At 37.8% G+C, this 23301-nt stretch overlaps 1 protein-coding gene across 2 annotated transcripts in view; it reads right to left on the reverse strand.

The window, feature by feature from the left end:
* Positions 1–8428: 8428 nt before the first annotated feature.
* The window catches only part of LOC149000486 (ALBINO3-like protein 2, chloroplastic), a 59788-nt gene continuing 44915 nt past the window's right edge, over positions 8429–23301 (reverse strand). For both annotated transcript variants that reach the window (XM_089139704.1, XM_089139703.1), the window contains 9 exons: positions 23228–23284; positions 22953–23018; positions 22164–22211; positions 11943–12116; positions 11803–11858; positions 11577–11694; positions 11356–11442; positions 9538–9647; positions 8429–9453 (listed from right to left, as the gene is read on the reverse strand). In XM_089139704.1, coding sequence (XP_088995830.1) covers positions 9309–9453; positions 9538–9647; positions 11356–11442; positions 11577–11694; positions 11803–11858; positions 11943–12116; positions 22164–22211; positions 22953–23018; positions 23228–23284 — 861 coding nt within the window. In that variant the 3' untranslated portion in view covers positions 8429–9308. The remainder of the gene's footprint in view (positions 9454–9537; positions 9648–11355; positions 11443–11576; positions 11695–11802; positions 11859–11942; positions 12117–22163; positions 22212–22952; positions 23019–23227; positions 23285–23301) is intronic.

The raw sequence follows: 23301 nt of genomic DNA on the forward strand, positions 1-23301 counted from the left end.
GTCCCGCCAAATAGAGAAACAGTGAACCTACAAGGAAATAACGAGGTTATATATACAATATAGGGTGATGATTTCTAACATGCGCCTTAAGTGCAACTAGCTTCTCTTGTCCGTACATTTTCTAGATAGAATTGCTGGCGTGGACGGCAATGGATCTTTTTTACGCCTCTCCACTTATGCATCGAACGGTCACGTTTTGTTTATTGTTTTTTTTTTAGTTTTTTGCGATCACATTTGCTATTTTTCAACCGTAGTCTCCGATTAGTATCGTATCGGTCAAGAATCGGTTTCAGTCTGTACCGGTTCTGTCTCTGCACCATGGCCCCACTCAGCAGACACTGTACGAGATTGTGTTTAATTTATTCTTTTTGTCCTTGAGGAAAACACCCTGGAGAAGACAGGACAATGAGAAGTGGGACCCCTTGTCTGGAATGATATAGAGTATAATAACGTTTTGGGATAATTATTATTCTGCCCTGAACTTTCACATAATTATTATTGGGTAATTTTCATTTGGACCAGTGAGGGCTGAGGCTACATTTGTTTGCAAAAGTGGAGTGAGAAAAAAGGGATAGGAAAAAAAATATGTGGGCCCGTATATAGTGGGGTGAGGGAAAAGGAAATGAAATGAAAGAATTTTGTGGAAAAGTGATAGTGATAGATCCAAAAAAAAAAAAAGGTAGATCCCACTTTTTATTTTTTCAAACTTTTTTATAAAATCTCACTAAATTTATGAGATTTTAAAATGGATTAGGGTGGGAAAGTTGTGCTGCCACATTACCAATGAAACTTGTTTCTCACTTTCCCACCTCAAGTGACCAAACAATTTACAATTTTGGGATTTAAGGGAGAAGTAAAAAATCTACACTTTTTTCAATAATTTTTCCACCCCATTTTTATTTTAGCAAACAAACACAGCATGAGATTTTTTTTTTTTAATCCAAAGAGTTTATATATAGGGTGGGGGGGAATATTACTAAATAGGGCCGCGGATGGGGCGACCGGCCTCGGTGGGAAGTTGGGCTAACCGCCCCCCCAACCCCCCCCAGGGGGGAGATTTGGGTCTTTGTCATTTTTAGTTCAAGAAAAAAATTGAGCCTTTGCATCTGTCGATTTAAGCTTTTGCAATGGAGTATAAGTTGTTGCTAATTGCCACGGAATAAATGTTGTGAACTGTCTAGCGAGAAGGATTGGACTGTCGCATCGAGATTTTGATCTCGACCGTTAAGAACAAGCGATCGAAATCTCAACCTAGATATACGATCCAATGGTTGTAAATCTCGTTGCACAATTCAACACATTTATTGCACTAACTTAGCAAGATCGAAAGGACGAGCTTGTAGTGGGACATCATAGGAGTCCAAATCATCTAACCGTCAGGGGTGCACTCTGTGGGGCCCACAAGATTAAGTGGTGATATTTTTTTAAATGTATTGTATTGCTTTTTACTTGTGAATCCCACCATAATGTGTGGTAGTAAAGTCGTCGGAGAGCACAGAGTGCACCCCTAACGGGGAGATGATCCAAACTCACATTATAGGGTGATGATTTATGACATGTGACTTAAGTGCAACTGCTTCTCTTGTCCAAAGATATCTCCTAGATAAAATTGCTGGCGTGGACTGCAATAGATGTTCTTTAGGCTTTCAACTTTTGCATCCAATGGCCACATTTTATTTATTATCAATTTGGATACTATCACGATCTCCTCTTTGTTATCCTCAGGCAAAATCCCCACGGCTTTCTTGATATCGGTGAGTCTCTGTTGAGTGTCTAGTCTGGAGTCAAATGGTTTGTCCATAAATTACTTTTTTTTTTCCGTCCAAAAGTAAGCTTATATAAATTATGGAGGCAATAAAAGAGTTATTTAACATGAAATAGAGGGACAATTCCACCAAATTCTAGAGATATTAAATAATTTTTATGGCATCGTCAAGTCGACCTTGTATTATAAGCCAATGAGTGACTCAAGTATGGTGAGAACACTAAACCTTAAGAACAGGGACAGACTTACATTGGATCCCCCAACCAAAATAAAAATAAAATTACATATTAGATATGATTTTAAAATATAAATATCATTTTCAATAATTTAAAATTAAATTCTTATTTTTAAAGAAGAAGTAGTTAAATTTCAATTACAAACTAAATCCTCAATCCCTTGAGTTCTTTTATACTTATTCTCTCCTCATTTTTTTTTCAATTTTTTTCTCTTTTTTTTTTTTTCTTCACATGCTTGGAGAAAACTTAAAAAAGCTCAACTATAAGAGTTCATTTTTAAATCTTCTCCACAATCAAGCATTCTCTTTTCTTTTTTTTTTTTTTCAATTCATGTTCTCTCTTTCTCTCTCAATTTTGTTATTATTCTTTTTATTTGATTTTGTATTGCATTTCTTTCTCCATTTGTCTGCTATGTTTTATTTTATTTTATTTTTTTATTAGGTTTATATTGATGGAATGTCTCACATTCGTTGGTTTGTATCTAACCTATTGTTGAAATCATGTGCTTTTTACCCTTTTCTGTAATGTTAATTTTGTAATTTTTTTTTTGTGAAAGAAAACATTCATTAATATGGTATATATATCTATGTATTTGTTAATGATCTTCATGTTTTAATTTCCTATATTCTGTACGGGTATATATTATTAATATATGTGGACCTATATTCGAATATGATAAAATAATTTAGAGATGGGATATTTAGTAAATCTCACATGGCATTATACAATGTGTGGTGAGAAAGTGTTAATGTTCTCCCACAAGGCGATAATCCGGACTCTCATTGTTTATCCCTGATTATGCCTTTACTTAAAAATATGGACAGAATCGCTCAGACTCGAAGCACGAGACGCTAACTCAAGACTAAGAGAGTGGAAGCCCTTCAAACGTGAAATGTGAAAAGTAGCCCTGCAAGATCCCGGTGTTAATGAAAGACTTTTGATTATCTTTGGTGAAAAACAGGATTGAACTTGAATAATGCACAACGCATAAATGCCCAACACATGTTGCCGACGGTTGGTATCAAATCTCGACCATCCATTTCACTGGTGGTAAAAACTGAAACGGACGGTCGCGATAAAAAAATCTCGGTCAATATTTTGTAAGCAGCACGTAATGCGCAACACTGAAGTTGAACCCTAAAAAACATTGCTACATCATCACTTCAGTGTCTGACAAAAATTTGACAATAAAGAAAAATAAGAAAGAGTCACATTTTCAATTGGTAAATAGTTTTTAATGGGGAACGAAAGGAAGAAACCAAGACATTGACGACCACAACATAAAATAGCTTTCATGGTTCAAACAGAATGAAAAAAAAAAAGGAAGATAACACCACAATCAAGCAGAATTCTGTTTTCACCTTCTAGCGCTTCCCACCAGGAATAGGGACGTTCTCAGGTGGGCTTGAACAAAAGCTGGGGGAATGGGCTGATACCCGGGTGGGCTTGGAACCGAACCTACTGGGCTGGGCTCATACTTAGGTGGGCTTGGTACGGACTCAGGTGGATTAGGGTTGTATTCAGGTGGACTTAGTACAAACTTAGATGGAAAGCTTTGGTAGTCCAAGGAAAACTTTGGAGGGCATGGTAGCTCATATTGATTTTCTAGCCAAGGGTTATTTTACGAGTTCAGATCCTCCACCCTCAACCTGGCCGTGCCCTCATGCCCCCACACACACATTCATATGGGGTCTACACATGGTTCCTTGTGTCGGCGATATATCGCCGACACGGGGCGACATTTCGACGGGGGCGACACGACACCCCCTAGTGACACGACTTATACACTAAGTCGACGAAATATCGCCATGTGTCGGCGATAAGTTGATATATCGCCAAAAAATCGATCCGTCGGCAACAATATGTGAAGCATGAACCACACTCAACATAATTGTATAATGAATTGTAGAACTTTAATACAGCTCTTTACTACTTGTGTATTTGTGTTCTCTTTGCTTATTTACATTAGTTTATATGAATTTTCCAAACTTCCAGTTTTGCTCGCATATAGCTGGAAATGTACCAATTATAAACTTTAGGTTAGGTAATATTTTAGGTCAAAATAACACTCCCAATGTGTTTAGTGGCCTCAAATTAGGTTACACGTCAAAATTCAGGTCAAAATGACCTGAAATACCCTTCGAAATAGGGGTTCGATTATGAAATGGAACCACTTGAGACACATGTTATGAAATGGAACCACCTGAGGTCTTCAAATGGAAGAACAGCGGCAGCGAACGATGGCACCTGAGTTCTTCAAATGAAAGAAAGCGTCAGCAAATGATACCACCTGAGTTCTTAAAATGGAAGAACAATGGCAACGAACCACCTGAGGTCTTCAAATGGAAAAACAGCGGGAACGAACCACCTGAGGTCTTCGAATGGAAGAACAGCGGGAGCAAACGAGAACACCTGAGTTCTTCAAACGATGGCAGTCGAAGAGGGAAAAACTGAACGAGGGAAGAAGTTCGTTCAAGCCCCAACTCTGATTTTGAAAATGAAATGGTTTTGATCGTTGGATTAGAATTTAAAAGGTGTCAAAAATCCAAGGGAGAATAGGAGGAAACCGGAGGATGTCAGAATTGTAGCGGACAAAAATCCTTGAGGGTTACACATTGCTAAGAATAACTATTAGTTCGTTGTGTGCTCCTTTGCTTCACCAGTAGTCATGATGTGATATAACTATTTGGATCAAAAGCTTCAATGGCTTCTTTTTTCTTTTTCATACAAATCTAACCGAAAGCTTCAATGACTGAGGATTGAGAAGTTGCTTTTCTTTTTACAAAAAAAAAGCATGGTTTTTGCTTTGATATAAAAAGCAAGAAATCCAATTTTGTATTGAACAAGTGTTCAGTTGACCTCCAACCAACTGAATCTATTTTGTTATTTGATTTGATCGATTGTTCCTCAAAAGGAAAGGACCCACGCGTTCTCCTTCATTTCTCTTCTTGGTGGAAAAAATACAAATCTTTTGTAAAATCAAATGTAAAAATCATGAAAGTTTCAAGCTCCATGTCTTAAAAGCGATTTGGTTTCTGTAGCTCATCTGCTCATGTGAATAGCTATGATTCGAAAGAGAGCAAGTTGTGGTTACTTTCTTCTCCATATGTTAAGATTGATTCAATAGACATTTTAAAGAGTTCTTTTTAAGATTCGGTGGACATTTTTAAGAGTTTGTGGACACAAGAAACAAAATATTTTTCTTTTTCCATAAAAGTAATTACACTATCTTTTTTAGTTTGGATTGCTTGTATCGTGCTTTATACTCCATGCTTCTCAACCTAACTCGTTCCCTTTAATCATGTTGATGGACTGAGTTCAATATGAATATGTTAAGATCTCTTCAAAATACATAAATCAAATTGAAGATCAAGAAACATAGAGCTAGCTTCAGAGGCAAGACTTGGCCAATGTGTAAAGCTTATTCCATATATAAGTTTGTTAACTGGGTATTGAGGCTGAGAAAGATTTCATAAAAATGCTTTGACATTCTAGGTAAGTAAGTATCTTATGCATGCATTCAAGTGACAAGCAAGAAGGTAATTATAGCTGTGAAGCAGAAGCAATGGCATATACATGGGGATGGGTGATGGGGCAAGCAATTAGAAAAGGTGATCGATATTCAAATATGATATTCAAGTCATAAAAACACCAGAGATCATCAGTATAACCCTTGCAAATGGCATTTAATGTAAATGATTGTTCAACGGACTGTTGGATCGGGGTCTGGTTGAGATTTTGACCAAAATCTTGATCTCAACCATTGATTTTCAACGGTTAAGATCGAGATTTCGATCAAAATCTTGATCTGATGACCGACGATCTCGGTGAACGTGTCATGTGCATTAAATGCACAAGACACAGGCAAGGTCTCAGAGTTCTTTTCTTTTGGCCAAAACATAGAAGCATATATATTAAATGAAAGAGTAGATCCCAGAAATTTGAAGTCAAAAAATGTTGAAGGTCCAGATTTTCTTTTCAGAGAATCCAAACATGCTCTTATAATTTCAACTCTATGCTGAGCTCTTGAATTGAAAATGCTATTTGAGCCCAATATTAATTGGGTTTCTTCCATCAAAGATGAAGATGGGACCACTATATATGTTTGTTGAAATGCAAGTTGATTGTGACCCTGCTTTCCAAAGAAAGAATATTATTGCCACATGTGATTGTTTCTTTGTCCCTTACTGTAACATGTTCAAATCAGCCTGATCTAATTGAAGTTCTAAACTTGATTATGGATAATTCTTGCCCATGTATGAGTTTCTTTGGTGGAAGAGAAGATTTTGATCATATTCTTTCAAATATGTTGTTTCTGGGTTGTTGATCATGATATGGCTATTTCTGTTGTTGATTTGGATAGAGAAGTAGCATCTATCTGCTCATGGAGATTTTTCTATTGTTTAAATCTCTGTTGGGACCTGTAGAGAAAACAGAGAAAAAAAGCTGCCAATCTACATGTGGATCATTAAAATGTCTTGATTATTAAAATTCATGCCAGTGTTTCTTTCTTTCATATCAATGATTTGGTCAAAATTGCTAAAGGAGTAGTAGGAAAATTTCTTTGAACCCAAATGCTGCAAATATGATAACCAGCATCAGCAGGGTTCAGAAATTATATCACCACTGTCAAATGGATAAGGATTGAAAACATCATAAATGTCTCACCATGCAATGGCTCCCAAAACAGTAATCTTGTCTTTCACATTAAAAGACACATTGCAGAGAGCTTAGGAATTAACTTCAGGGTATTAGGCATTGACTATGTTGGATCCCATGCCTTATGATTAAACCAAATCTAGCTTATTATTGATAATTAATGACTTGGGAGTTTGATTACTAGCATTTAACTAATTCAGATTACTGCTAAAAAGGGTAGGCAATTAAGCAAAAAGATGACGTGGTTCATCATATAACCACATATCTTTGCTTGTGATATCATGAATTCATGATCATGTACTACCATTTTCCCTTCTCTCTATTTATAGGTGGGTAGACATCCAGAATCACAGGGTAGAACAAAGGGAGAGAAAGATCCAAACCTTAAATCAGTATTGATTGAAGAAGCCAAGGAAGATCTAAACCTTAAATCAGTATTCTCTTCTGTCTTCCCTTGGCTTCAACCTTAAAGAGACAGAGATGGGATGAACAAGCTTTTCCATGGCGATGGCCTGCAGTTCTTCCTGCTCTAAGCTGGTAAATTCTACCCCTATTAAGACCAATTGCAGTTCCAGCTAGATGTGTTTTAGTGACAGCTTTTAGATTTCAGATAGTTTATCCTTCCATAGGTTTCTTCTTTCTGGGTAATACCCAATTGCAGTTGTAGATGTGTTTTAATGACAGCTTTTAGATTTCAGATATTTCATGCTTCTATAGGCTTCTTCTTTCTAGGTATAACACAAACAGTAGTTAGTGTTAATGTTGATGAAATGCTTTTCATCTTGTGGTACTTGCTGGGTTTCTGGTTTTGTGGTTGGATGTGAGCTTACATATATGGTTCTCTTTTCTGTCTGGTTCCAGAGGAGAAAGACAGCTCCAATGTTTACCGGAGGGGAGGTGGAACAAGACTGTTGAAGAATCCGGTCAGATGAAGAAGCTAAAAGAGAAGCTTGAAGAAGACAACATAGAAAGCAATGTCACTCACTATTCTTATTTTGTCAGTTTTGACTGCTACAAGTAGGGTGAAAAAAATTCACTGGAGCATAGTTAGAGCCACCGAGTGTGGATCATCTCACTGACGGCGAGCAAAGAGTGCTCCCTCGACGGTGTTACAACCACAAATTATGTGGGGCTCACAAGTACAAAATAATAAAACATTTACAAAAAATAAACCCACCACACTATCCCTTTGGGTCCCTGTAATTTGTGGTCAACAGCCGTCGGGGGAGCATAGACTTGTCAGGGGAGACAATCTGGACTCAGAGCTACCCCAACCATTCTCTAATCACCCTTTCTGACATAGAGAACAAATTTAGAGCTCTGGCATCAGCAGCTCAAACAGCCAGCTATTCCAGAGTGGCTGTAGCATGTAAAACAAGAATGATCTAATCAATGGTTCTTGCACGGCATTGGGTGTTGTGAAAATGCCGTGTCGGTACCATTTATTACATCATTCTTGTTTTACATGCTACACCCACTTTGGAATATTCGGCCACTAGAGCTGCTGATTTTAGAGATGGTATCGCAACCAAGAACTATGAATTTGTTCTCTGTGTCAGAGGAGGGTGATTAGAGAATGGTTGCAGGTGGTTTTTTGGGTCTTTGATTTGGCCTTTGTTTCAGTTTCCTAGTAGTTTTACAATTTCCTTTCTGGAGTTCCTTCTGTAATCTATAAATACTCACAGACTTTACAAGGCACACAAATAAAGCAGATTAAGCAGTTGAAATTTTGGGTAGAAAGTCTGATCATGAATGGGGTGAGAAATCGATCTTTAGATATTTAACATGTATAAACTGTTATGTAACTCAATTATGATGAACTACTGATAAATTTGATGATCAGATATTCTGCATCAGAGATTCTCACCAATGATTAAAATGAGATTCACATACATAACATCCCAAACTGATCTGTCATTACCTGTCCTATAGGATTACAATGGGTGTGTCTGAATTCCCTACTGTGCTTCCTAAGATAAGCCTCTAGCTTAGGTCATCTTGCCTCTGGAAGACGTCCCAAAGGGCACCGCCCTCGGCTGGTTCATGCTCGTCCACCTTGACCACCCCAGTAACTGCATGAGGTATAGTTTTTCATTTTAGGTTTACATCTGAAGCAGCCTAAAAGATAACTTTCTTTTTCTTCAATATTTTTGGACATCCAACAGATTGTATTTGCTCTTCAACCACAAATAACAGTAATATGTGTTCTAGTATTAGTGTTTGAAACAGAGCACAGAAGAAGAACTACATGAGCTGAATAAAGCTCATCAATCTCATATCCATTATTGGCCTTTGAAGTGGAGCAATGTACTATGACTAGCAGGAAAAACTTTGTTATGATTACAAATGATTATTCCAACATCCGTAATGGATAAAACAAATAATAGTTACATTTATGGCAGCATTTACATGAAAAAGAATAATATCAAAGGAAATCCTCTGTACCTCTATAGACCTTTCTGCCCTTTCTGACTCTGAAATTAATTATTTCATGTAAAATTGCAAAATTTGTAGTTGTACAAATATGGTATGCCATGGGATCAACAATGGCTGCAATATCAAGATCATGACACTGACAACATTGATCGAATGTCCCCTTCTCTTAAGCACAATACAAGTGCTGTAAGCATAATGGTGCCCACTACTCACTAGTGATTTCTCTGCATGTCGATGGGATGTTCTTCATCTGCTTCACATTGTTCAAGGTATTCACCATAAGCAGAAGGATTATATGCAACAGCCAATCGCAAATATCTTGCAGCTTCTGCCTTTCGCCCTTCACGATACAAAGCACTGGAATACATATTTATTTGAGGGATTTAGTCATAAGCAGACATATCTGAAGGAGTTAAGCACTAATTGTTTATGAATCAGTACCTTGCTAGCAGCACAATACCATCGAAATAGTGAGCTTTCCCATTAGGATCCTCAGGCTCCTTAATTTGGGCTATCTTCTCTAGACATGCTCTCCCCTCTGTATGTCTCTCCTGAAGGAAATATCAAGAAAGTATATCAAACACAGAATGCAGTTCTACAATTGATACTTGAAAGCCAATAATCCCGAGCCTCAGACCTCAGGATTATTGGCTTTCAAGAAACCACCATCCTGAGGTCCATTGCCAATTGATCCGCATCTCCATAAGCAATCAATGGGTCAGCAACAACAATAAACCACCATGGAAAGCACTTATCAACAATTACTTGATCAATTGCTTGCTTCTTGATGAACAATAGTACCATTTGAAGTTATAGAATATATGTTTGAGCAGAATGGTATCTCCCCATCACCCAAAAAAAAAAAAAAGAAAGAAAGAAAGAAAGAAAGAGATGCAAGACTTCAATCAACCAGCAGTTCCAACTTTTTTGCTTAAAGTTTGATGGACATTATGCTTTTTAACATGAAGCTGAGTAAGAACAAGGTGATTGAACTTTTTAGCAAAACACAATCCACCATCGGCCAATATATCAACCATAGAATAAATTTTGCACAAAATTGTTGAAATTTCGAGCAAAATCTCTGCACTTTGACAAATCGAAACAAAATTGAAAAAATTTCGTTGGAATGTATATTTTCAACCAAAACGGTATGAAATTTCAGTCAAAATGACTCAAAATTTTGGTACCGACCGAAACGATACATCACATGTTATCAAGACTAGCTGTTTTGATTGGAACCAGCGAAATTTTGGAGGTTCCGACAGTTTCGAGCGGTAGTTCTGCCCTTCATATTTTGACCCTAAATCAACATTTTTCTCATTTCTGTTGTGGATTCTACCCCCACTTCATCTCATTTTAGCAACTCCTTTGCATTCCCTTTCCACTCTTGCACCTCCATTGTTGGGTTTTTGAAAATCAAACTAGGTGAGTCAACAAAGTTCTCCATTTTTTATTTTTGTTTTGTTTATGGCTCAAATCAACTTAGATTGCTTTCAAATTAAAGTACGATTAGTCTAGAGTGTTGATCTAGGATGATGTGAAGTTAAAATTAATTTTTGCATATTGCTACTATTTTTTTTTATTGTTTTATATTAGAAATGATTTTATAAAATATGTATATTCCTAAAATACACATGTATACACTATTACACTCATGTATGAGATTCAAATTGATGAATGTGAGATACCATCACTTCATCTATGTAGTGATGGTGTTCAATCAGATTTTTTTTTGCTAATTATTAATTTTAATTGTTTGGTAGACTTGTACTTGGTAATATTCTCAGTTTTTTTCATATATACTATATAATTGAATGTTATATTTTCAAATGGTTTTTTTTGGTAAACTAGTAGTTCCATTGTGTTTATTATGCTTGAAATAGGTAGGATGCAAGAATTCAGATCATTTTGAGTCCACATAAGCCTTGAAACTGAGAGTCGAAACTTAAGAAAAAAATCACCGGTTTCAACCGAAATCTCACACTTTCCCTGGGTTTCGACCAAATTTTTTTCCTTGATATCAACTACAAAGGGCATACCCATTGCACAAGTTTCCTGTCATTTCATGGTCTGGGGGTGGGTTGTAAGTCATAAAATATGCAGTATAACCCCATTTTGTGAAGAGTCTTGTCTCCTGACTCAGACCTGCGACTACTAGGTCGCAGTGGGACAACCTTACAAGTATGCTGAGGGCTGCCCTCTACTGGCCAATATATACACTAGAGGAACAAAATAATAATAATAACAACAGAAGATCACCTGTCGTATATAAGCTACACCAGTCCACTGACAAGCGAGGATCAAGTTATGAATCTGCTCATTTGTTGGATGGCTGACAAGAGAGAGCTGATAATAATAACTTCAAGTTAAATGAGGAACCAAGGGCAATAACAACTGAAGAATTCTTGCTTCTGCTTTGCAATCGAGTCTAATAAATCAAAACAAAGAAGCATGGTGCCAGATACTATTAAACTTCTGACCTTGGAAATAGCCTGCTCCAAATGTTCAATAGCCTCTGTTAGCATCCCTTTCTGAATGAAAGTCTGCCCCAAAACAACCAAAGCTCTCACATATTCAGGATCCTTGTCAAGTGCAAGTCTGTAGCCACAAAGTTAATTTGAGGTACAAAAACCAAAACAAAACAAGACAAGATACCAACGGTCAGAAGGCCTTCTAGAAATGGAAATAGAAAAAGAATCATATTACCGTAGCAATGGGATTGCTCTCTCTCTTTGTCCCTTCGCTAATATTTTGACGGAAAGCTGTAAACGGCAACCAAAAAGATGTCAAAACAGATAGAGATGGGCTCAGTGTTTAAAATATTATTTACACCCAGCAACACTCACAGCAAGCAATTCATGAGGTGATAGACTTTGAACAGGTATTTTATTTTCATTAATCGAATCCAATGAACTTCCTTGAGATGTATCAAAATTTGGCGGGATTTCACCCTTTGCCGGAACATCTTTGTCAGGCAGCCCCAATTTTGCACGAATTACAGGATGCTTAAGAGAGAGTTGCTGCAAGAATGATGCATGAAGAAGAAAATTAGTATTCAACTGTCTTAAGGAACGCAACACATGTAAGACCATCCCCCCTTTCCACACACACAGAGACACAATATATTGCCAAAGTGGTGACCCAACAAGTTGCAACCTTCTCTTGTTGTATTCCCAAATTTATTCCCAAAAGTCATTTCTATATGGTATTTAATGTTGTAATGGTATTCAAAAGATTGAAAGTTATTAAATGCAGGATGTGAAATGATAGGATCTATCCACATAGGGAAAAAGAAAGTATGATACTAATTGGCAGGAAAGTAAAATTATGATCTTGTTATAACCAGCCTTGGTTACAAGATGATTTCCCTACTTATAGTGTTAACCCTTAACATGATGGATTTAGGTGTAGTGTAGCATTCTGAACATATGTTGAGTTATGACCCTGCAGTGACCTTAGGTTCAAATCCCTCCAGTTGGTGGTTTTGAACTGAAATTATTAAGTAAATATCGACTTTTCCCACCATATTACAATGCGCAGATGTGGCAGTCTTTTGAATCTCATACTAAATGTGCTCAATTAAGGATTGGCCTGGTGCAACGGTAATGTTTCCAATGCGATGAAGTGTCCACAAGTTCAAATAGGCTCTCCACGAAAGCAGGGGTTTGGCCGCTCATGTTTTGACCCTACCCAGAACCCATAGTGATGCTGAAGTAATTCCTTGGACAGGCTGAAAAGCGACGAGCAATCCGTGTGAAGACAAATCAGGTCCAATAGCAGTTTTAGGCCTCATAGGATCTTTATTTATTGGGTTTGTCAGGTGTAACTTTTGTTTCAGTCAGCCAAGCATCAAAAGAGCTTGAATTCAAGTTTATTTCAGTTTACGGCCCTAGCTAGGACCTCATTTGAGTGTTACAATTAGGATTATGGGTTAGAAATCTCCTCTTTTATCTGTAAATTCTCTTGTTATCATTTATTTTCAGAGATGCCCTTTTTTATTAAACGCGATCAACGACAAGGGTTTGAATTTTTTGTTGAGCATTCATTCACATAGATATGCTGCAGCTTGATGAGTTAGAAATGGGTGCAACATGTCAGGATATTACTCATCCTTCTATCAGATAAATCAGTACAAAGCATTCTCACTTTTTCAGGAAATGGAAAGATAGTCTACCATTCTTGCTTAATCAAACTTAGGAGTGCTAGAGGCATTAAATAAACAAAAAGGATGGAATGATATCCGTTAGAAAATAAGCATTAAATAATCAAAACAGCAGCTGAACTTGAACAAAGAAAAGAGAGAAGAAGAAGAAGAAGAGGAGAGATGAAGAACTAGTAGAAGAGGCTCGTGATTCTTGCTTAAGAGTCTAGAATCACAGAGCCCTTTTATTTATAGCTTCTAATGAATCTAATACAACTTGAGAGACAAGTAATTGTCCTTTAGAAAAAGGAAACAAAAAATTACAACTTTAGTAACTTCCTAGCTCCTAAAATAGAAAATTCTGAAAATAGAAACTACTACCAAAATAGAAACTATGCTTTCTAAAAACTCCCAAAACTTATGTAGCAATACTCCAACATTAGAAATAGAAAGTAGAGTAGCATCACTAACATCATACAAACAGATTTTACTGTTCACGTGAATAGTGTCATGAACAGTAAATAGCCCAAGTGTATATACTTCAACACTCCCCCTCAAGTTGGAGTGTACACAAAGAAAACTCTTTGTGTACACTCCAGCTTGCACAATAAGAATAAACTTGAAAAGTAGCACCAATCTTGAATCGTGTAGCAATGGCAGATGTTGATAAACACTGAGAAAACTTCACCCAGGAGATAATCAACACCAATTAAAAAAAATAAATTTAATTCTTCATGTCAATAGAACCATCCAATATTGAACCATCCAATATTGAGAACAATCGACGATGTTGAAGACGAACAAAGTCCATAAGTATAGCAGGATCAAAGACACTATCCATATAATGCCGGTAGTAGGGAGAAATATCCACACTAGATCTTCAAAATTGTAACTCCAAAGTCCATATAAATGCTTCACAAGAACTCAAGTAGTAGTTAGGCAAAAAGCATTATCCACGTAATGCCGGTAGTAGGGAGAAATATCCACGCTAAATCTTCAAAATTGCAACTCCTATGTTCATATAAATGCTTCACAAGAAGGCAAGTAACAAGTAAAGTATGGGTAGGTAAAAGACAATATTGATTATTGTGGACCACCTTGGTAAGGTAGTATGGGATACTATAGACCAAGTAGGTAGGTAAAGGCCAGTATGAGTTACTGTGATCCAAGTAGGTAAAGTAAAAGACAGTATAGGTTACTGCGAACCAAGTAGGTAAGGTAAAAGACAGTATGGGTTACTGCGGACAAGTAGGTAAGGTAAAAGACAGTATGGGTTACTGCGGACCAAGTAGGTAAGGTAGTATGGGTTACTACGGACCAAGTAGTTAAAGACATGTAATGATATCGTGTAGAATGCCATAAGTTGAGGACAAAGATCTTCACAAATAATATCCACAGCACATCTGAGTAGAATAGAATAAGGACCATCTCCCCACGTGAGCATTACATGTGGACAATTAATGATGACCAGTGACAAGCATCTTAAAGTATGAACACAAAAGAAACCCAAGAAGGAAAAGTAGCCCCACAGAGCAGTTATTATTCACCAATAAAGTTGACAAGCAGCAGAAAATCGCTCACGGGACAAAGTCTGGCACCAAAAGGGAAAAAATTCTGGACCACCGCTAATCCTAGACAGAGCAAATTAGATCGGAAAAAAATATTGAACCAGTTTGGAACTCAAAATCGAGAGTCGTGAGCAATCCACTCGAAGAAGTGCAAAGCAGGCCAAGAGCAGATAAATCGGATCTCGGACCATAGAAGCAAACCCAGATTGAAACCAACAGATCCGAATGAAGGAAAAATAGTCCCAGGTCTTTGTAGAAGATTAGATTAAAAGAAGGCTAAACTTGATTTTAGGTCTCAATCCGAATTATGGGCATATCTTTGCAAGAATCAAGAGGAATCCCAAGACATCGGAAGGCGATGAACAGATTGCACACAAAAAAAAGGGTAGTAGCAGCCTTAGTTGAATCAAATAGGTAGACATATCCCCAGAAAGCAGGGCCTTTTGTAGTATTAATACATAGATACTTGGTGCTTCAAAAGTTAAAGAAGAAGGACAGCCATGCACAATACCACAAGGGGGGCACCCTAGATAAGAAAAAGAAGAAAAAAAAAAGCACCAAGAGAGAGAAAAAGCCCAGTGATAAACTGCCCGATGCCAGTTAGAAAATAACATTAAATAATCAAAACAGAGCTAAACTTGAACAAAGAAAAGAGAGAAGAAGAAGAAGAGGAGAGATGAAGAACTAGTAGAAGAGGCCGTGATTCGCTAAAGTCTAGAATCAAGAGCCTTTATTTATAGCCTAATGAATCTAATACAACGAGAGACAAGTAATTGTCCCTAGAAAAAGGAAACAAAAAATTACAACTTTAGTAACTTCCTAGCTCCTAAAATAGAAAATTCTGAAAATAGAAACTACTACCAAAATAGAAACTATGCTTTCTAAAAACTCCCAAAACTTATGTAGCAATACTCCAACATTAGAAATAGAAAGTAGAGTAGCATCACTAACATCATACAAATAGATTTTACTGTTCACATGAACAGTAAAAACATATTTTTTACTGTTCACGTGAATAGTGTCATGAACTGTAAATAGCCCAAGTGTATATACTTCAACAATATCGATAATTGTGGGAAGACTTTGCAAATGTTAAATTCAGTAATGCGGCTTCTCAATGGATTAGATTTATTTGTTTCTTATAGGATATTATTGAATAATCTGTGGGAAGACTTTGCTATTATCAAAATAATTTTCATTCCCAGTGGTTTTTTGATGGATCATAGTCATTTTGACTGTCACAGATCTGCTGAATTACTCAATTAGATGCAGAGGCTTGTGAGTCAAAAGGTGATAAGTTTGGCCGAACAAGTGCTGGTTTAAACTCTATAATTTAGAAAGAGCATATCATTGTTGGTTTTGGAATATCATTATGCTCTGTTTACAATTTATTTTTTGGGCATGCTATTTGTGATACAATGTACCATTTATTTCCTTAACAATGAATGATTTCAACACATCCCAAGAAAAAATTGGACTAAATGGTTCTTTTAAATAATATGAAGGGGAAGGAGTTTGGGAATTGGAAAAGGAAAACATTTCATCTAAACATCTATAAAATGGGAATCTGTATGTATCTGAAAGAAGCATACAGACTCTATACTAGATTTGAGCATTTCTGCGTCGAGCCAAAATTTAGCTCTTATTTGGACAGAATATCTTAAGGAAGAGGAAGGGCAGTGGAGGGGGGGGGTGGAAGGTTCAGAGCCTTGTTAATTAATGGAATGGATGAAGATGTAAATGAACTGAATAAGTGGGAGGAATTTGATGCCTGGATGCAACTTCTTTGAGAACATTGGAGTGATGGATTCAATAATGACTGGCACCCCTGAACAACCTTAGGTTTTAAATCAGCCAAAAAACAAAGTTGAATGAAAATGGAGACAAGACAGGAAGCAAGGGCTTGAAGTTTCTAGCATTGAGCAAGACAGGAAGGATTTCAAGGAAATTATGAATTAGATACCAGACACATTAATGTTTCTGAGTTTCCCTTGCTGAAACAGAGTCACACTAGAAAAGTTAAAAGAATCATAAAAAATAAAAGAAGAGGAAGGGGCAAGGAAGGGAAGGAAAGAAGAAAGAACAAGAAATAAAGAGGATGAGTGATTGGGAGAAATAGAAGAGAGAGGGAAGGAGATTCATAGCTGAATCAAAACAGATGGCAAGTGAAGGAAGCAGCTTCTGGCAGGCAATAAATGCAATGAACTCACCACCCTCAACTGTCGATTTAATATTCAATCCTATGAAAGAATGGGCTACATACAGATACAAAGAAAATTTTTTTTTGGATGAATAAATAATTAAATTACCAAAGAAAGACGAAAGAAACAATGAAAATGGGGCAAGAGAGAGGCTGAGAGACTCCAAGAACTAACAAATAGCCTATTTCTTGGAGAAACTACAATGGGGGGGGGGGGGAGAAGAGAAAGCAAATACAAAAGAACCTCAAGTGAGGGGTAAGAAAGAAGCTGAGAGACTCCAAGAACTAACAATTAGCCTATTTCTTGGAGAATCAGCAACAGGGGGGTGGGGGAGAGAACGCAGTCTCGAAGAAACATCAAAGGAGATGGCATTCCAAATCAAATCAATTGAACGGGATTTGGAGGACCATCTGCGCATGTTACGCTCCCACCAAAGATGGTGAATAGTGGCGGCAAAGACAAGCTTACCCACAAGGTCACAAGCAGAAGTACCGGCAAAGATTCTCAAGATCCAGTTCCATTCCTGTGCAAAACCTAAAGAATGACGGGATCTAGGCCAAATGGATGCAAGGGCGCGAGTCCAAACGGAGCGGGAAAGAGGGAAACAAAAAAATAGATGGTTAATATCCTCTGAACTATTCCAGCAGATAGCACAGTTTGGGTTGGCAGGGATGTGACGGCTAATGAGAAAAGTTTGGGTAGGCAGGGCAAGGCTAAGAGTTCTCCAAAGGGTAAGGGCATGGCGAGGGATGTGACCTTTGAACCAAACAAGAGGGGACCAAGGGGTAGGGGGAGAAGGGGTTCTCAGAAGGTTCCATGCCGATGAAGTAGAAAAGGGGGTAGAGTGGGGGTGCAGCCAAACAATGCGGTCATCGGGGAGGGGGGATAAGGGAGGGAGGGAGCTCCAAACCTGAGTGAGACTAGGGTGGGGGGAGGTAGACCAGGAACCAAAGGAGATGAATGAGGAGAGGGGGGCGGTTTTTGGGATACGGGTGTTATAAACGGTTCTGGGGCCAAGGATAGAGAACAAGATACCCATCGGATGCCAAGGATCTAGCCAAAAGGAAGTGGTAAGACTAGAGGAAACACTAACAGAGATGGCAGGGAGGGCCCGATCACGGAGAGTCAGGAGATTCCTCCAGATCCAAGAGGGATTGGAGGGGATCGCAACAGTCCAAATCGAGTCGAACTTGAGGAGATAGGCATAAACCCAAGAAACCCAAATGGAATCATGTCTGGAGGCAATCTTCCATATGAGTTTCATGAGGCATGCCATATTCATGTCTCGGATACGGCGGAATCCGAGACCACCCTCAGATTTGGGACGGCAAATGGCTTTCCAGCTAATAGGATGAAGGAAGCGGGAGGATTCTTGACCTTTCCAAAGGAAAGCGCAGAACAGGGACTCGAGAGAATGGATGATCGATTTAGGAAGGGAAAAATACCGCACCCAGTAGAGATAGGAGGATTGAAGGACCGATTGGATAAGCACCATTCTCCCTGCCATCTCTCGCCATGCACAGATACAAAGAAATTAAACAACAACAACAAGCGTTTTATCAACTAAATGGGGTATGCTACAAGGATTCTTGCCTTCCAATCAGCTCTATGATAGGCCCCTAATTACCAAGGTGTACAAGCGAAGGAATAAGAGGGAGTACGCAATACCACCTACAGCTGCTGCAGGGGATCCAAATGAAGAGAATACAGGTGGCAGCATCCAATTGGACAGCAACCACTAACCTGCTGAAAACAGAGGAGCAGAAAGAATGATCCAGGTGGCAAATGATGAGTGGCCGAGTGTGTAAGAGTTTGTTATGCGTAGAAGTTTGTTAGAATGGAGGGTTTATGTAAGGAGAGGGGAGGGAGAGAGAAGGAGAAAAGGAGACACAAGCAAGTGCTTGAGGAGAGGGAAACCTCTGGGGAGATTAGCTAGCCACCGGCTGTTCTAGCTTATCTGAGTTCTATTTAGTTTTATCTTATTTTCAGAAGTGTTTATCAGTAGTATAATCAGCCTGTATTCATCAGCTATATCCAATCAAGAAAGCTCAATGAAACTGACTATTACTTGAATATCACTCTACTAAATAGTGTGCTGAGTTCATAGCCTTCTGTAAGAGATCAATGGGGAATTATTGAGGGTTCTATCACTCTATTTGAGGCCATACTAGATAGAAAGCCTAAGCAATGCATATCGCTTCTCATCACTTTTCCTTATGATTATCTTAGATCTTCCCCTAGTTCCTCTAATTCCTTTGATTTGGATTACATTACTTCTCCATATAGGGGCATCTAAATGCCTGCCTTAAACATGGCCGTGCCACCTTAATCGACTTTCTCCAGCTTATCATTTTTGGAGCTACTCGCAGACCAGCTCTAGTATGACCATTCCTTATCTTATCCTTCCTAGTTTTGCCACTCATCTGTCTTAGGATCCTCATTTCTGCTACAATGACTTTACCCACATGATGCTTCTTAATGGCCCAACACTTTGTACCATACATCATCGCTAGCCATACAATGGTCCTATTGACTTTCTGTTTTAGCATTAAGAGGAATATGCTGATCACACAAGACTCCAAACACACCTCGCACTTCATCGACCTTATTTGAATTCTTTGGGAAACATCATCCTCTATATCACCTTTTTTATTTATGGTTGAGCAAAAGTATCTAAAATGGAAAACTAAGTATTTGAAATGGAAAAATACTCCCAAACTCCTTTCAAATTGAATATAGAATTTGTCATGCCACCTTCGTTCTTTGTAGAGAAAGCTCCCAAGTTGAAGACTTCATCCCTAGCATTATTACACTACAACTGTCCTATCTAGCGATGGTCAAAATTGCTACCACGTGTTACTTCCCCCACATCACTACCTAATCCATTGATGAATCGGATAACTGATGCACATTGAGCACCACATTTGTTTCTTATTCCTAGGAATATGCCTAGGGTTGAGTCAAATAGGTATTGGGCTTTCATTCCATGGGTATCCGTCATAGCTAGCCGACATAACAAAAAACGTGGGTTATTTTAAGTCTTTTCGTCAAGTCAATTGAACTAATGATCATGGTTATCAAGGCGTCATCTAAACGTTGCCTAGGCGTTCTGGCTAATGATTCCATTCTAGTTCAACTTAAATTCGTACATGTCCAAATTAAGCAAGGATAAAAAAGTTGTTTAGGTTTTAAATAGACCTCCTTGATTTAGAGGTTGAATTTATGTTTTAAGTCCTTAAGTTGTTCAAGTTGTAACCCAAACAGCTTTCCCATTTTGAAGCTATTTAACCCATTATATATACCCCATCGACTAGATGAATAGACACAACTTGTTTATTTGCTATTTTATTACCAGCTCTGTTGTCATTTCCCCAAGATAGTTTGATCTGGGTTTAAGATTGGATTTGTAGCTTGGTTTTCAAAGTCCACCTGGGATCCTAGGTGTGGTTAAAGTTCGAGGTGGTTTTGAAGGTCTAAGTGGTTCAAGTCCAAGGGACCAAGATCGTTGTTGTGGCTATGGGTTCAGCCCAAACCTTATAAACCCACCTTTCCATTGAAGGATCAGGTCTCAAGCAAGGTTAGTGCAGATCAATATCTTCCCCGCCCCATCCTTAAACCTTAACGTTTATTTTCTTGAATTTTCAAACTTAACAAGAAACCAATATTCAAAGCCAGATAAACACCAATCTGACCATCATATCTGTCCCCAAACTCTTACGCATCATCTTCTACATCATCACCTAACTTCAATCAAAGTCCAAACCAATTCCCCCCCCCAACCCCAAAAAATATAAAAAAATAAAATCTCAAGATCCAGCTCCTCTTGAAATTTTTGAGTTTTTGAAAACCTAAATAAATAAATAAATAAGAACTTGAATATCTCCAACACCACCCATCCATATCCTAACCCAACTTCAGAGACAACAACTGACCAGCTAGACTCAACTCAAGTTACAGCCCCATCCCATCAGTAAAACTCATCTACACTTCTCAAGGATTTTAATCCAATTTCTCCATCTCATATCTTTATTTAAAGAGCTTTGCTGCTCTTCTTTTATTTTTTGGTGTTCGTGTTTGCAAGAGAGAACGGGGTTTTGTGTTGCATTTGGCCTACTGCTCTAAACATTATATTGATTCCATATTTCAAATCCCATCCCATCCCGTTAACCCCAGTCCATCTGAATCCTAACCAAACTATCCAAGATTCCATTTATGATCTTACCCTTTTTTTCACTCCTTACACCCAAACCAAAAAACCCAACAAACCCTTTCTTGTGCCCGTTTGAATTGGTTATTTTAAAAGATCTTTCATTATTTGGCCCTCACTTGAGGCTACATCATTAAAGATTACATGGTTATCCCCTGCAAACCTTGTTGGACCACACTCTGTTTGGGTCCGATTAGCTTTGGAGTGGGTTTCCAGACTGGGTCATTCACCAGTCCAGCAATAATGATTCCTCAGCATCTACTTGTACTACAACTTGCACATGGCTTTAGCAGATTTGAACTATCCAGCATGTTCAGATAAATGTTTTGCATTCTCTTCTACATCTACTCTACATCATAGAGCATTGAGTAAGATTAGAAGACCACCAGGAGAAATGAGCTTAGGGTTGTAGTATCTCCTGGATCTTGTTAGGAGAATACCCATGGGAAGTTCAGTTGAAAATTTTGCTTCATTTTGGCTGAAAATTGGAAGGTGGAAGAAAAGAAAAAAAGAAAGAAGAAAGTTTCAGATTTCACTCAAAATACTGTTTTGCTGGAATTTTTTGTTTTAGTAGTAATGTAAAATTGTGGCATGCTTCCAACAATTTCTGCCATTTAAATGTGTTTCATCCAGAATGAGTGACAGTTATGGAATTAGAAATTTTCTTTTGGCCTACTGTTGGTTCTTGTTGGGCCAAAATAAAATCCTATCTATCTTCATTTCGGTACCAAACTCAAAAAAAAACTCAATAGTTATGATTGAAAGAGACAGGGATTGCGACAGTGACTTGCTTCCTGCAAATGCATGCACGATGAAGGAAGTATAGAGATATGAAAGCCTACTTGTACTCTTGTGGATATTTTAATAGACAAACGGAATATGCTTTTTATTTTTTTTTTTAATTTCTTTTTTGCCAAAAACAAAATCAGAAATGAGAGTGCATGACAAACCTGAATGACAGTCAGTGAACTATTAGTTATCCAATAGATTAAATTCCCCTGCAAAATAAAAGAAAAGGCCTAAGATTTATGATACAATTCTCTTGAAATAGAAAAGCAGTAGTCTCCGTACTGATAGATCAAAGCAGTAACTTTAGAGAAGTAAAATAAGCAAAGCGAACCATATAAGGCAGTAGAAAATTAACCAGGAAGGCAGTAAAAATATTGTACATCATCACGATGAACAGGGGCTCTCAGTAATAGAATGATGTTTAATTGAAAATCAACACCAAAAATAGCCGATTGTTCAAGGGTTATGTATACAGTCTCAGCATCTGTACTCACTACTCAGTACCAGTAAAGAGAATAAGAAAGAGAGGTTGAGGGAGACAGAGAAGGCAATGGGAGAATAGGGCTGGGTAATTGAATGTTCTCCATCCTACCAGCCACATATGCTCATAATAAACTGAAATAGAATTTCAGAAGTAATATAACACTGATGTAACTCCTACCTAATGAAGCTTAAAGACTAATAAGAAACTCAATTAGAGTAGGCAACCAATAATTAAATACCTTACTCAATAACCAAACCATGATAGGGGAACACCTCCCCTATCGTGTCACATCAAGTTATTTCTCACTATCTCTAACACTCCTCCTCAAGCTGGAGTATACACATTGCACAAATCAAAAGTAAGCTCCAGCTTGAATAAACAAGAATATATTTGAAATGCAGCACTAGTCTTGAACCATGCAGTAGTCAGATGCCAGTGAGCTTATATTTATCAAGTAACTAGTTACCTGAGGAACGTGAAACCCAATCAAAAATATTGGTAGCGTCAAAATATCCAAGTAGAGTTTGTAGTACTGCAACAAATTGTAGGACCTTATCAATGATATGGAATGAGATTGGGATGAAACTGTTAACACTAAAGGAAATACAAAAACAAAGTCTCTGGTGATAACCTATTAGTAAATATACACAAACTTTAGTGATGTTCTCAAATAGTTTTGTGCCCTAATGATGCAATAATAATGAACCGAAAGAGGAAGAAAAAAATCCTTTACCAACTCACCTTGGCTAATACGCTCAACAAGCCAGGCAGTCGTTGCGCAGAAGACTTGAAAGAAATCTGACAACATGGTAGAA

This window comes from Hakea prostrata, chromosome 11 (genome assembly GCF_041222555.1).
Source record: "Hakea prostrata isolate BN-2017 chromosome 11, UWA_Hpros_2, whole genome shotgun sequence".
In the NCBI taxonomy this organism is placed as follows: domain Eukaryota; kingdom Viridiplantae; phylum Streptophyta; class Magnoliopsida; order Proteales; family Proteaceae; genus Hakea; species Hakea prostrata.